General features: G+C 45.7%; 1 protein-coding gene across 2 annotated transcripts; it reads right to left on the reverse strand.

Moving 5' to 3' along the window:
* Nucleotides 1–19: 19 nt before the first annotated feature.
* LOC132817369 (keratin, type I cytoskeletal 18-like) lies at nucleotides 20–13,558 on the reverse strand. Of its 2 annotated transcripts, none has more exons than XM_060827781.1 (8): nucleotides 13,092–13,558; nucleotides 9,158–9,240; nucleotides 8,334–8,490; nucleotides 7,308–7,472; nucleotides 6,613–6,738; nucleotides 3,250–3,464; nucleotides 2,205–2,254; nucleotides 20–802 (listed from the first exon to the last, which is right to left on the reverse strand). In XM_060827781.1, exons 1-8 carry the CDS (start codon nucleotides 13,452–13,454, stop codon nucleotides 705–707), a joined length of 1,257 nt encoding a protein of 418 aa, XP_060683764.1. In that variant the 5' UTR covers nucleotides 13,455–13,558; the 3' UTR covers nucleotides 20–704. The 2 variants fall into 2 exon arrangements, 1 of the variants encoding a protein (XP_060683764.1); XR_009644872.1 differs by having other exon boundaries at nucleotides 766–802; nucleotides 3,204–3,464.
* Between the last annotated feature and the right edge of the window lie 868 nt (nucleotides 13,559–14,426).

A 14,426-nucleotide genomic window follows, 5' to 3' on the forward strand; every position in this document is an offset into this window, starting at 1 on the left:
CAATCAAATCAGATCTCATCATTGCACTCTGCGTTTTGCTATAATTAGGGAATTGCTATTTTCATCAGAAAGAATAGTTTTTAAGCCTCTGTGGAAAACTATGGGAGATTATACAGAGCATATTGGAAGATATGTTGTTGGCTCCCTATCAATTTGAAAATGAAAGCAGAAACTTGCAATCAATACATAATGATATGAGTTAATACATTGGCGTACATGATGATTATATAGTATTAAGTGAATACATAATAGGAGTACACTGGGAAGATATTGTTTACAGTGAATGCTTCGGAGCAATAGTGAATATATGGGAGTGTAGTGTTCATGCAGAAAAACGATGGGAGGACTTGGCAGTCCTCAGCCATGCAGGAAAGCATGACACTTCACCAAATGTTAACCCAATTCATCAGACAACTGTCATAATAATGCTGTGAGGGAACCTCTACAGCAAACACATTCATGTGTCTTTAATAGAAACAATAACTGGCTCTTTATCTAAGCACATTGCCCCTTTCACACAGATATAGCATGCAACATGTGAATATAGCCAATCAGCAGTCTTCACCTCACCAGCCAGATCACCTGAAAGAAACAAGATCAGAATAACATCCCTAGAATCACCAGGCATTCCCTTTTACTGTGGATTATTTGCTTGAAATGGATTTGAGTGCTTTTCTGAAACTTTCTCCACATGAGGAAGATTTTTAATTCAGAACTTCTTCAGATTCCTTTTGCTCCGAAACCACTCTCCCATCTACGACCTGCTGGGAAATTATGATGACTTTCTTAGTGGCTTTCCTGTCTGCAATAGAAGGAGATTAGTGAGTACATGGTATCGTGTGTGAATACACAGAGTCACATGAATATGAAGGAGTACACAGAAATATGTGAGAACACACAGTAAGTAACATAAACCTGTGAGAGTACATTGTGAGTATTTGGGAATATATGAGAGTGAACACTCAGCTGCATTGTTGTGCATACAGAAATAAATAATAATAAATATGCTAGTGTACCTATGCACTAGCTTTTAGATATCTACACATTCCCCCATCTCCAAGCCCCCGCAACATCTAATAATTTCCAATATTCTTCTCAGATTTAAAGTGGATGACCTCACATTGCTCTGCATTGTCGTTGATCAGCTATTGTTTGATGTGCTCACCTCACCGACCACGTCCAGTTTCCACATAAACAAATTTCTGCACTTCGTAACATTGTGTTAGCTTAGATTTAAATTATCTTTGCTCTCAACCAAGATAATAATGTACGTGGCGAAAAGCTAAAGCTCCAGTACAGACCCTTAGGAGACATTACATATTACCTTCTCTCTCCTCACCAGTTACTGACTCATATCAATCCCAGTTCCATGGGTTTTCATTTTGAAAGTAACTTATTGTATGCAAACTTCTGGAAGTTCCCCCAGAGAGAATCCAGAGAGATAGTCCTGTCCACCATGCTAGTGCACTCCAAACAGTTCAACTAGATTTGGCAGACAGTGCATAAATCTAAATCAACTTTGATTAATCATGAACACTGGTCCCAGAGGTTAATCACATTATGCCAGTCACGTACCATGAAACCTGCCCACAATTGATGAAGGATTGACTGGTCTGTCATTACCCAGTCCCTGTCTTCCTTCTTCGATAATGGAGGGACATCTTCAAATCTTTAATCCAAGGGCATCATTTCAGAATTGAGAGAGATTTGGAAAATTCAGAAATGTTTGCCTGCAATTTACTCACGGATTTATTTTACATATATTTGGTGGAAATCATCGGGTCCTGGTAATGTGTTCATTTTAAGTCCCTGTATTTTCCTACTACCCTTTAATAACTGATATTAGGTCTATTGGAGCCCTCCCAATGTGTTTCTTTCAGGGTTTCTTCTATCTAAAAATATGTCAATGGCTGAAATATACTGGATTTGATACCATGCTCAGGAGAGTCTGCGTTAAGTAGTTGATTCCAAGTGGAGCACTTGTTGAGCTATTTCATTTGGCCTAGACAGATGAACGTCCTCATGCAAGTTTTCCCTCCAGACCTCATTGACCACGCTTCCAGTGAAGTATCATTATCATGCATTATCATTGCTGCCTGTGATGTCTCTGAGGCATCAGAGACCATCTATGTGATGACCCTCTATCATGTGATAGAGCCTGTTGGGCACACCAGATGCTCTGAGCAGAACAGTCACCAACTCACCTCCAGTACTTGAATCAGGAAGTTTTCTTGAGTGATCTGTTTGACTGTGTCTGGAAAATAGAAACATATTTGAGCATAGTTTGGGTCACTTACTCGGTATATGAGGCCTCATCACTTGACCTACCAACCTGGATAAAAATTCACATCTAAGACTGTCTGACTAATCAATCCCTGGAACAAATCAGACAACAATGGCAGTAATTATACCCACAATCCTATGTGTCCCAGAAACCATCATGTCCACCACATGGTTTTCCAGCAAAAGTCCAGATGCCACACCTGCCCTGGGAGTGTTTGATGGGGACAGTGTAGAGGGAGCTTTACTCTGTATCAAACCCCGTGCTGTCCCTGTCCTGGGAGTGTTTGATGGGGGGACAGTGTAGAGGGAGTTTTACTCTGTATCAAACTCCGTGCTGTCCCTGTCCTGGGAGTGTTTGATGGGGACAGTGTAGAGGCAGCTTTAGATTACTTAGATTACTTACAGTGTGGAAACAGGCCCTTCGGCCCAACAAGTCCACACCGACCCGCCGAAACGCAACCCACCCATACCCCTACATTTACCCCTTACCTAACACTACGGGCAATTTAGCATGGCCAATTCACCTGACCTGCACATCTTTGGACTGTGGAAGGAAACCGGAGCACCCGGAGGAAACCCACGCAGACACGGGGAGAATGTGAAAACTCCACACAGTCAGTCGCCTGAGTCGGGAATTGAACCCGGGTCTCAGGCGCTGTGAGGCAGCAGTGCTAACCACTGTGCCACCGTGCCGCCCACCGTGCCGGAGCTTTACTCTGTATCAAACCCCGTGCTGTCCCTGTCCTGGGAGTGTTTGATGGGGACAGTGTAGAGGGAGCTTTACCCTGTATCTAACCCCGTGCTGCCCTGTCCTGGGAGTGTTTGATGGGGACAGTATAGAGGGAGTTTTACTCTGTATCTAACTCCGTGCTGTCCCTGTCCCAAGGGTTTGATGGGGGACAGTGTAGAGGAAGCTTTACTCTGTATCTAACGTTGTGCTGTAGTTCTGGAGTGAGGTTATTTCACCCTTCAGCATCCAGGAGGCGACGATAAGTTTCGATCTCAGCTTGCAGTTTCATCTTGGTGTTGAGGAGGTTCTGGTACTCCAGGTTCTGAGCTTTCAGTCTGTTCTGGCAGTCAGCGAGCTGCTCCTCCAGCTGCTGGATGGTCTGGTTCAGGGATTGTAGCTCTGCAGCCAATCTCTGATCAGTGTCCTCCAGAGTGTCCTCCAGGGAATTGATCTGATGACAGGAGAACGATTTAACAACATATTTATATCGCACCATTTGCTTTGTAAAATGTACTTCTATAAGCATTATCAAACACACTGAGCCAAATAAGGAGATATAGGGCTCTTGTGGAGATATTTGAATCATCGATAGTCACAGGTGAGGTGCCGGAAGACTGGAGGTTGGCAAACGTGGTGCCACTGTTTAAGAAGGGCGGTAAGGACAAGCCAGGGAACTATAGACCAGTGAGTCTGACCTCGGTGGTGGGCAAGTTGTTGGAGGGAATCCTGAGGGACAGGATGTACATGTATCTGGAAAGGCAAGGACTGGTTCGGGATAGTCAACATGGCTTTGTGCGTGGGAAATCATGTCTCACAAACTTGATTGAGTTTTGTGAAGAAGTAACAAAGAGGATTGATTAGGGCAGAGCAGTAGATGTGATCTACATGGACTTCAGTAAGGCGTTCGACAAGGTTCCCCATGGGAGACTGGTTAGCAAGGTTAGATCTCATGGAATACAGGGAGAACTAGCCACTTGGATACAGAACTGGCTCAAAGGTAGAAGACAGAGGGTGGTGGTGATGAGTTGCTTTTCAGACTGGAGGCCTGTGACCAGTGGAATGCCACAAGGTTCGGTACTGGGTCCACTACTTTTCGTCATTTATATAAATGATTTGGATGCGAGCATAAGAGGTACAGTTAGTAAGTTTTCAGATGACACCAAAATTGGAGGTGTAGTGGACAGCGAAGTGAGTTACCTCAGATTACAACAGGATCTTGATCAGATGGGCCAATGGACTGAGAAGTGGCAGATGGAGTTTAATTTAGATAAATGTGAGGTGCTACATTTTAGTATAGATTACTTACAGTGTGGAAACAGGCCCTTCAGCCCAACAAGTCCACACTGACCCTCTGACGAACAACACATCCAGACCCATTCCCCTACATTTACCCCTTCACCTAACACTACAGGCAATTTAGCATGGCCAATTCACCTAACCTGCACATTTTTGGCAGGAATTGAACCTGGGTATCTGACGCTGTGAGGCAGCAGTGCTAACCACTGTGCCACCATGCCACCCATGGGAAAGCAAATCTTAACAGGACTTATACACTTAATGGTAAGGTCCTGGGGAGTGTTGCTGAACAAAGAGATCTTGGAGTGCAGATTCATAGCTCCTTGAAAGTGGAGTCGCAGGTAGATAGGATAGTGAAAAAGGCATTTGGTATGCTTTCCATTATTGGTCAGAGCATTGAGTACAGATCATGTTGTGGCTGTACAGGACAATGGTTAGGCCACTGTTGGAATACTGTGTGCAATTCTGGTCTCCTTCCTATCGGAAAGATGTTGTGAAACTTGAAAGGGTTCAGAAAAGATTTACAAGGATGTTGCCAGGGTTGGAGGATCTGAGCTATAGAGAGAGGTTGAATAAGCTGAGGCTGTTTTTCCTGGAGCGTCGGAGGCTGAGGGGTGACCTTATAGAGGTTTACAAAATTATGAGGGGCATGGATAGGATAAATCGACAAAGTCTTTTCCCTGGAGTGGGGGAGCCCAGAACTGGAGGGCATAGGTTTAGGGAGAGAGGGGAAAGTTATAAAAGAGACCTTAAGGGCAGCTTTTTCACACAGAGGGCGGCATGTGTATGGAATGAGCTGCCAGAGGAAGTGGTGGAGGCTGGTACAATTGCAACATTTAAGAGGCATTTGGATGGGGATATGAATAGGAAGGGTTTGGAGGGATATGGGCCGGGTGCTGGCAGGTGGGACTAGATTGGGTTGGGATATCTGGTCAGCATGGACGGGTTGGACCGAAGGGTCTGTTTCCATGCTGTATATATCTATGACTCGATTAGTACAGGTGACCAAAAGGTCAGTCAAGGATAGAAGTTTGAAGGAGGAGAGCATATGGAAAGAATTCTCGAGCTCAGGGCTAGGGTGGCTCAAAATACAACTGCCAATGGATGAATGATTAAAATGAGGCATATTCGACAGGCCAGAATTGGAGGAGCACAGAGAACTTGGACGGTTGTGGGGTTTGGAGGGGATTACAGATCAGAAGGGCTGAGCCCACACCGGATTTGGAGAACAAGGATGAGAATTTGAAAAACAAAGTGGTACTTAACCAAGAGCTAATGTAGTTCAAGCAGCCGAAGGAGTGATAGACGAGCAGGGCGTGGTGTGATTTAAGACAGGTTCTTGAAATGGGTGAGAGGCTTGTTCACCGGTTACCAGGAGATGTTCACTCTGCCAAAGCCAAAGCTATCTCTCGCCCATGTGCCAGGCACTCTGCCTGGGCTGAGTTTAAGTCAATGATCTGAGGAAAGGTTTGCACCTAACGTACTTGACCCAGTTCCGAGCTGGGAGAACAGGCTTCCCACTGGCAGTTCACTGTCAGGTTCCTACACAGATAGATCTGAAATCTGGAAAGATGATGGGAACATTTGTGGTGGGGCTTATTTTAAATTATTCACTGGATGAGGGCATCACTGGCTGGCCAGTATTTATTGCCCATCCCTTGTTGCCCCTTGAGAAGGTGCACAATGCCTTTGGGGTGATAATTTCAGGATCCTGACCCAGTGAGACTGAAGGAACGGGGATATATCACCAAATCAGGATGGTTTGGTGTTGGAACTTGCAGGGGGTGGTGTTCCTATGTATCTGCTGCTCCTTGTCCTCCTAGATGGAAGTGGGCATGGATTTGGAAGGTGCTGTCTGAGGATCTTTGATGAGTTTCTGCAGCACATCTTGTAGATGGCACACACTGCTGCTACTGAGTGTGGGTGGGGGGAGGGAGGGGATGGTACACACTGCTGTTACTGAGTGTGGGTGGGAGGAGGGAGGGGATGGTACACACTGCTGTTACTGAGTGTGGGTGGGGGGAGGGAGGGGATGGTACACACTGCTGCTACTGAGTGTGGGTGGGGGAGAGAGGGGATGGTACACACTGCTGTTACTGAGTGTGGGTGGGGGAGGGAGGGGATGTTTGTAGATCTGGTGCCAAGAGGAAAGTGTGGGGTTTGAAAAGAGAAAGGGTGAGGCATGGTGTGGGAGAGAGAGACAGACAGAGAGAAGATTGTGGGGGAGAAAGAGAGAATGGATTCAGTGCTGAACACCGATAGCACCTACTGCTTTCCTGACTGTGTTTGAGCTGTGGGCTTACCATGGCCATCAATGAGCGTTGCTCAACCTCCAGGGATTTGATCTGGCGCCGGATGCTGCTCAGCTCATTCTTTGTTGCCTGAAGAGCCTCATTATTCTTTGAAGCTTCAAGAGAAGCAGCATCAAACTGGGCGAGAGTGAGAATAGATATTATTTATATAACCAGACACACATTGCCAGAAAGTACAGCCATATATACTCTCACTCACTCTCTCTCTCTATCTCTCACTCACTCTCGCTCTCTCTCACTCTCGCTCTCTCACTCGCTCTCTCTCACTCTCGCTCTCTCACTCGCTCTCGCTCACACACACACACACACACACACACACACTCTTCTAAACTCATACACAGGGACACACATACACAGATACACACACGACACAGATATGTGCACAGGGATACACACACACAGTTACAAACACTCACATATACAGAGAATCACACTCACATACACAGATAGACACATTCACACAGATACATACACTCACATGTACATAGATGATCACATCTACGTACATGCACACACAAACACAGAAACAGACACACACAAATACACACACACACTCACATATACACAGACACATGGATGCACACACACACAAACACATACACAGAGACACGTACATGCAAATTCACACAAATATTCTGAGAGACCCACACTGCCCAAATCTCACAGAGCTCCTGTGTCTTCTATACCTTCTTTTTGTAACATTCCTCCGCATCCTTCTTGTTCTGATCAGCCAGAGCCTGATATTCCTCACGGACACTGTTGATAATTTTCCCAAGATCCTCATCATCGGAACTTTCAACCTCCACTGAGACACTGGAATTTGCAATTTGCTTTTTGAGCTCATCCACATCCTGCGCAAAGGGAGCGAGGGAAAAAGAGAGAATTTGTCATTGAAAGAGGGACTGAAAGAGGTTATGTAAAACTGAGGGAGGTCTGCACCATTTGTGGACGCCTCCTTTCCAATGAGATGTCAGACTGACTCGCCATCTTCCTTATTCAGTGGATATCAAAATCTCATGGATGCTACCACATTCACTATTCTCCAATCTCCTGACAAATCTTTATCTATGAACCAACCTCACTAAAATAATTTATCTGACCATTTTGGGTTGTTGCTGAGCACAGAGTACTGCCTCATTATTTTTCGTTTACTCTTTCACAGGATGCTATTGAGGCCAGCACTTACTAGGCAAAAGTGAGGACTGCAGATGCTGGAGATCAGAGTCTAGATTCGAGTGGTGCTGGAAAAGCACAGCAGGTCAGGCAGCATCCGAGGAGCAGGAAAATCGATGTTTTGGGTGAAAGCCCTTCATCAGCATTTATTGTCCAGCCCCTAATTGCCCCTTGAACTTAGAGTCTTGCTGGGCCATTTTGAGGGGGTGGTTAAGAGTCATCCACATGGGTCTGGAGTCACATGTACATCAGTCTGGGTAAGGACAACAGACTCCCCTCCTAATAGGTGAGCCAAATGGGTCTTTATAACAACTGGTGATAGTTGCCATGGTTACCATCACAGAAACTAACTTGAGGTTCCAGATTTTTAGTAACTGAGTTAAAATGTCACCAGCTGTAATGATAGGATTTCAACATGTATGCCTCAGGTAATAGACTCAGTCTGTAATTACCACACCAGTGACTTGACCACTCTGCCATCATCACCTCCTTCGTCCCAACTGATGAAAGGTGCTACATTAATGTACTTCTCTTCTCACCTCTTGGTGGTTCTTCCGGAGGTAACTCAGCTCCTCATTCAAGGCCTCGATCTGGGACTCTAACTGCATGCGGCCCATATTGGTGTCATCAAGGATTTTCCGTAGCCCATTGAGGTCCTGCTCCACTGATCGTCCCAGGTCCAACTCTGATTGCCACCTAGAGACCAAAGATCACTGGTTACAAAGCAGTCTTGAACAATGACCCCAGTGATCAGCCTGGTGCTGGAGAGCTCTCCAGAGGTTACAGCCTGAAACATAAGACTTTCACAGATCAGAAAGAAGCCATTCAGCCCTTCTTGTCCATGGCAGAAAGAAGTTTCCAATTGGTCCTAAATCCCCTCTTTCACTTTTAGCCTTGTGAATTTGTCCTTTTCAGGTATTTACCCAGATTCCTTTTGAAAGTCCTAGAATTCTGCAGCACCAGATGGACCCCAATTGGCCAATCATGTCTGTACCTGCTGTTTAGCCACTCCCTGATCTTAATCCATAATCCTATTTTGTTTCCCTTTTCTCTAATGAGTTCTCCAACTATGTTTGGAAGCTTCTATTGAATCTGCTCCAGCACATTCTGGATGATAACATTAGCTTTCAATGTGGCACACGTGTGTGTACTGGAAGCTACATTAATAAATACAGGACCATGGACTTTTGCAGACGGAATGAACATGTACATGCACTGTGCTTTATTTAAATTCAGAATACGTGTCAGCTTTTCTCTAGCTCATTTCTCAAGGTTAATGCCTTGACACATCACCCTACCCAGCTTCACATTTAAACAAATGTGGGAAGAACTGAAAAATCAGATTACACAGTCCCACACTTACTTCACTTTGAAATCGTCCGACGCCAGTTCACAGTTGTCCAGCTGCAGAGTCAAACCAGCGTTGTCCATAATGGTTTCCTGGACCTGCAGAGAAATGAGATTCATTGATACAAATATTACCCATTAATTAATCAAGAGGAGCCCGTTTAGTTGAGCAGTTACCCATTTCACAGTGAGAGACAGCTAACAGAACATAAAACATGCACACTCCATAATAACTGAATGTCGCAATATTGTGAGCAAATTTGCTTTTATTCATTTATGAGATTTGGGCATCATTGACTGAACCAGCATTTATCCCCCGTCCCTAGTTGCCCCTTGAGAAGCTGGGAGTGAGCTGCCTTCTTGACCCACTGCAGTCCATGTGCTGTAGGTAGACCTACAATGTCCTTAGGAAGAGAACTCCAGGATTCTGACCCAGTGACAGTTTATATTTCCACGTCAGGATGGTGAGTGGCTCAGAGGGGAACTTACAGGGGGTGGTGTTCCAAAAGTTGTCGTGGGTTTGGAAGGTGCTGTCTGAGGGTCTTTAGTGAGTTTCTGCAGTGCATCTTGTAGATGATACACACTGTTACTACTGAGCATCAGTGGTGGAGGGAGTGAATGCATGTGAATGTGGTGCCAATAAAATGTTTGTCCTGGTTGGTGTCAAGCTTCTTGAGTATTGTTGGAGCTGCACACATCTGGGCAAGTTCCCCTCCAATTCACTCACCATCCTGAGTTGGAAATATATCGCTGTTCCTTCACTGTTGCTGGATCAAAATCCTGGAATTCCCGCATCCCCACCTTCTCAATGGGCAACTAGGGATGGACAATACTGTGGACACATCCCACAGTATTCCATCACACTCCAGACTTATGCCCTATGGTTGGTGGACAGGGTTTGGGGAGTTGGGAGGTGAATTATTCGCCAAGGTAATTCTAGTTTCTGACCTGCTCTTGTAGCCACTGTGTTTATGTGGTGAGTCCAGTTGAGTTTCTGGTCAATGGTAAACCCCAGGATGTTGACAGTGGAGAATTCAGTGATGTTAACATCATTGAATGTTAAGAAACAGTAATTTGATTGACTCTTATTGGAGATGGTCTTGATAAACTGAATGTCTCCCATATTGAACAATCCCAGAATTTTGTGATACTTTGGCACCAAAGCATTTCAGACATCCACCCCATAATAAGAACAAGAGTGAGATACCAAACAAGGCACGAGTCAGCCAAACCTGTGTCACATTCATACATTAAATTTGAAATAATATTAAATAAATATAGATTTAGGTTAATTGGGTGTGGGTTGAGGAACTTTCAGCTCAGGGCTGTCGTAATCAGCATTTACTTTCTGACTTGCACAGAAGATGTATCCCAATGTATAAAATTAATATTTCCATAAATTGTGCAGCTAGAATCTGATATAATATTTATTGTTCCATCAATTACCTGATCAAGGTGGCTCTAACCAGAGTTAGAGAGTGAGATAGAGGGATAGAGACAAAGGGAGAACGAGAAAGACGGAAAGCAAGAGAGACAGAGAAAGGGACAGAGAGGGCTACCTGTTTACAAAGACAAAGCAATTTAGAATTCAGAAAGAATATGGTAAATGCAAGAAAATATTTGAGTATATATCAGTACATGTGCATGCATTTAAACTCTTGCACAATTTCTGTCCACAAATTGGAGATTTGTCACATTAGGCAAATGCGCATATCCAATGAGGCATTGCATGCCATCACTGGCATGAGTGTGCTATTACACTGTAAACATAGGAATCCTAAATGGAGACAAGATGCAAAGAATAAACCAGGGTCTGAATGAGATCTGAGCATTGAGTCTTACTTTATTCACCTTTTAAGCTCATCTCACATGAAAGCAAAATCATAGAATCATCAAATGGTGACAGAAGGAGACCATTCCATCCATTTAGGCAGAAGTGGGTACTGCAGATGCTGGAGATTAGAGTCAAGTTTAGAGTGATGCTGGAAAAGCACAGCAGGTCAGCAGCATCCGAGGAGCAGGAAAATCAAGGTTTCAGGCAAAAGCCCTTCATCAGGAATGAGGATTCAACCCATTTAGTCTAAGCTGGTGGTGTAAGAGGAATTTCGCAAGTCCTACCCAGCCCTGTAGCCCTGAATTTTCTTCGGATTCAAATTCCTTTCTGAAAGCCTCAATTAAACCCTGCGTCCCCCACACTCTCTGGCCGTGCATTCTAGATCCTAAAGACTCAATGGGTGAAAAGGTTTTTCCTCACGCCATTGGCTTCTTTTGTCAATCATCAAAGATCTGTGTACTCTGATTCTCAACTCTGCCACTAATGGGAACAGTTTCTCCTCTTCATTCCTGTTTTAAATGAGATGATGTCCCTCCGGACTGAGGGATGGAAGACACACCTGCTCTGCCTAGGCTTCTTGTACTTTTAACATCTACTTCAAATCTCCACTCAAAATTCCAATCCTGATATGAACAGACCCAGCAGTCCCTTGCAATCCAGTCACTGAAGTCTTCGTCCCTGGAACCAGAGTCACAAATCTGTCCTGCACCCTCTCTAATACCCTCCCACCCTGTGTGCCCAGAATGGAGCAGAATGCCCCCCTGTGTTTTACAAAGGTTCTCCCTTGTATTCTGTGCCTTTACTGATATAGCCCAGGATCCAGTGTCCTCTTTTATCCATTTCTCAGCTTGCCCGGCCACACTTTACATACAAGCCTGTTTTGTGGCATTTTATCAAATACCTTCTAGAGGTCCAATGACATCACAGCATCTGCATTACCCTCATTGACCTCTCACAATACTCCACCAAGTGAGTTAAACATAACTTGACCTGAACAAATTGATGCTGGCTTTCTCTAATCATCTGCTTTTTATCCAAGTGCCTGTAGAATTTGTCTCTGTTGAGTATTTCAGAAAGGTTTCTCACCCCTGACTGGCCTGTTGTTTCTGTGATTATGTTTACACCTTCCTGTGAACAAGGACATAATGTTTGCAATTCTCCTGTCCTCTGGGACCACCCTTCTACCTGAGGAGGACTGGAAGGTTATGGCCAATCCTTTCACAATTTCCTCTCTCAATCCCCTCAGTTTCCTCAGCTACATCTCATCTGGTCCTGGTGATTTACCAAGGCAGCCCACTAATAGATCTCCTTCATCAATTTCAGTCCATTCAGTATCAAAAATAGTTCCTCTTCCATCACAACATCAGTAGGATCTTCTTCCTTGATAAAGAATTATGTAAACTATGCATTTTGTATCTCAGCCATGCCCCATTAATCTGTTTTTTGGTCTCTACTTCACAAACACTCACCATTTAAGTTATCACCATTTTACTAGATCAATGCTCTATTACTATGTTCTTTTAGGAAGGTGACTGTTTAGTGGTATTATCGCTAGACTGTAAACCCTGAGACCCAGCTAATTCTCTGGGTTCAAATCCTGCAAAGGTGGAATTTGAATTCAGTTTTTTTAAATCTGGAATTAGGAGCCCTATGATGACCATGAATTTGTGGTGATTGTCAGGCGAAAAAACCTGGCTCATTAACACCCTTTAGGGAAGGAAACTGCCATCCTTACTTGGTCTGGGCTCCATGTGGCTCCAGACCCACAGCAATGACTCTTAGCTGCTGTCTGGACAATTAGGGATGGCCACCAAATGTCAGCCTAGCCAGTTCCTCTCATTAATGAATCATTCAAAAATGCCAAGAGAGAATTTTAGATTCCCTTTAATGTTAGCTGCTGTCTTTGCTCACTCCTTCTCTTTAGCTATCAGGTCTCCTTTCTCACTTCCCTGCTGTATCTATTATATTCTGGCTGGTTGTTGTTTGTATTGTGAATTTCATATCGGCGTGTACCCCAGCCTTGAGCTTTGTCAATTCTTTCAAGTAAGAAGTCTAAGAGAACGCTCAGGGGACACAATGTAAGCGATGGGTTGAAGAGTCTGAGGCAGTTACCCACCTGTTTGCAAAGATCCACCACCGGCTTCTCATAGGAGTTCCAGTTCCGAGCCAGATTACCTTTCTGAGCCAGGTGGGCCTGGATCTTGCCCTCCAGCTCCTTGTTCGAACTTTCCAAACGCTTCACCCTGCTGAGGTAAGTGGCCAGTCGCTTGTTGAGCCCCTGCAGCTCATCCTGCTGGTTGAAGGTGTTGTGCACGCCGATTGTGCTCAGGTTGCCCACGCTGCCTGGGCTGTAAGAAGCTACTCTCACATTCCTGCTGATGTCCCCGTGTAAGCTGCGGGCACTGTTCGGCCTCCTGGGGCTCAGGCCCATCACCACACTGCTGGAGCTGGCTGTCCGGCTAAACGACTTCTTGCTCATCTCGCTCTCGGGGGTAACTCTGTGTGTGTGTGCAGGGCTGGCTCAGCAAGTCGTCACTCCCCTCTCTCTCCGTCTCTCCCTCTCTCTCTCTCCCCGTCCCTTTCTCTCCCTCTATCCCTCTCCCTCTATCCCTCTATCCCTCTCCCTCTATCCCTCTATCCCTCTATCCCTCTATCCCTATCCCTATCCCTCTATCCCTCTCCCTCTATCCCTCTATCCCTCTCCCTCTATCCCTCTATCCCTCTATCCCTATATCCCTCTCCCTCTCCCTCTCCCTCTCTCTCCCTCTATCCGTCCCTTTCTATCCGTCTCTCCCTCTATCCCTCTCTCCCTCTATCCGTCTCTCCCTCTATCCTTCCCTCTCTCCCTCTATCCTTCCCTCTCTCCCTCTATCCTTCCCTCTCTCCCTCTGCTTGTGTCAGGCTCAGGTGTGACTCGGATTATATTTACCTGAAGTTATAGGTTTGGAGTGACAGGTGAACAGACCAATCAGAGCGCAGGGAGTACCCGCTCCCTGATTAATATTCAAATTTTATCCAGTTTCGGCCCCGCCCCTTGAGTTCCCTCCAATAGAAAACGGAGGGGCGGGGACAATGTAAATACAGCTTTAAAGGGGGAGCGGGCTGCGGGAGCTGGGCACTCGGTCCGGGATCAGGACCCACACCGGGATCAGGACCGACACCGGGATCAGACCCACACCGGGATCAGCACCCACACCGGGATCAGGACCCACACCGGGATCAGACCCACACCGGGATCAGGACCCACACCGGGATCAGACCCACACCGGGATCAGGACCCACACCGGGATCAGGAACAACACCGGGATCAGGACCGAAACCGGGATCAGGACCGACACCGGGATCAGCCCCAGACCGGGATCAGCACCCACACCGGGATCAGGACCGACACCGGGATCAGGACCGACACCGGGATCAGCACCCACACCGGGATCAGGACCGACACCGGGAT

Source organism: Hemiscyllium ocellatum, chromosome 7 (genome assembly GCF_020745735.1).
Source record: "Hemiscyllium ocellatum isolate sHemOce1 chromosome 7, sHemOce1.pat.X.cur, whole genome shotgun sequence".
Classification (NCBI taxonomy): domain Eukaryota; kingdom Metazoa; phylum Chordata; class Chondrichthyes; order Orectolobiformes; family Hemiscylliidae; genus Hemiscyllium; species Hemiscyllium ocellatum.

Excerpts from the sequence above, each read along its gene's own strand:
- LOC132817369 (XM_060827781.1), bottom strand. The coding sequence starts at position 13,454 with ATGAGCAAGAAGTCGTTTAGCCGGACAGCCAGCTCCAGCAGTGTGGTG. Across the intron at positions 7,473-8,333 it reads TCCGGAAGAACCACCAAGAG|GATGTGGATGAGCTCAAAAA; the intron begins GTGAGAAGAGAA and ends CCCTTTGCGCAG. Across the intron at positions 3,465-6,612 it reads AACGCTCATTGATGGCCATG|ATCAATTCCCTGGAGGACAC; the intron begins GTAAGCCCACAG and ends TCCTGTCATCAG.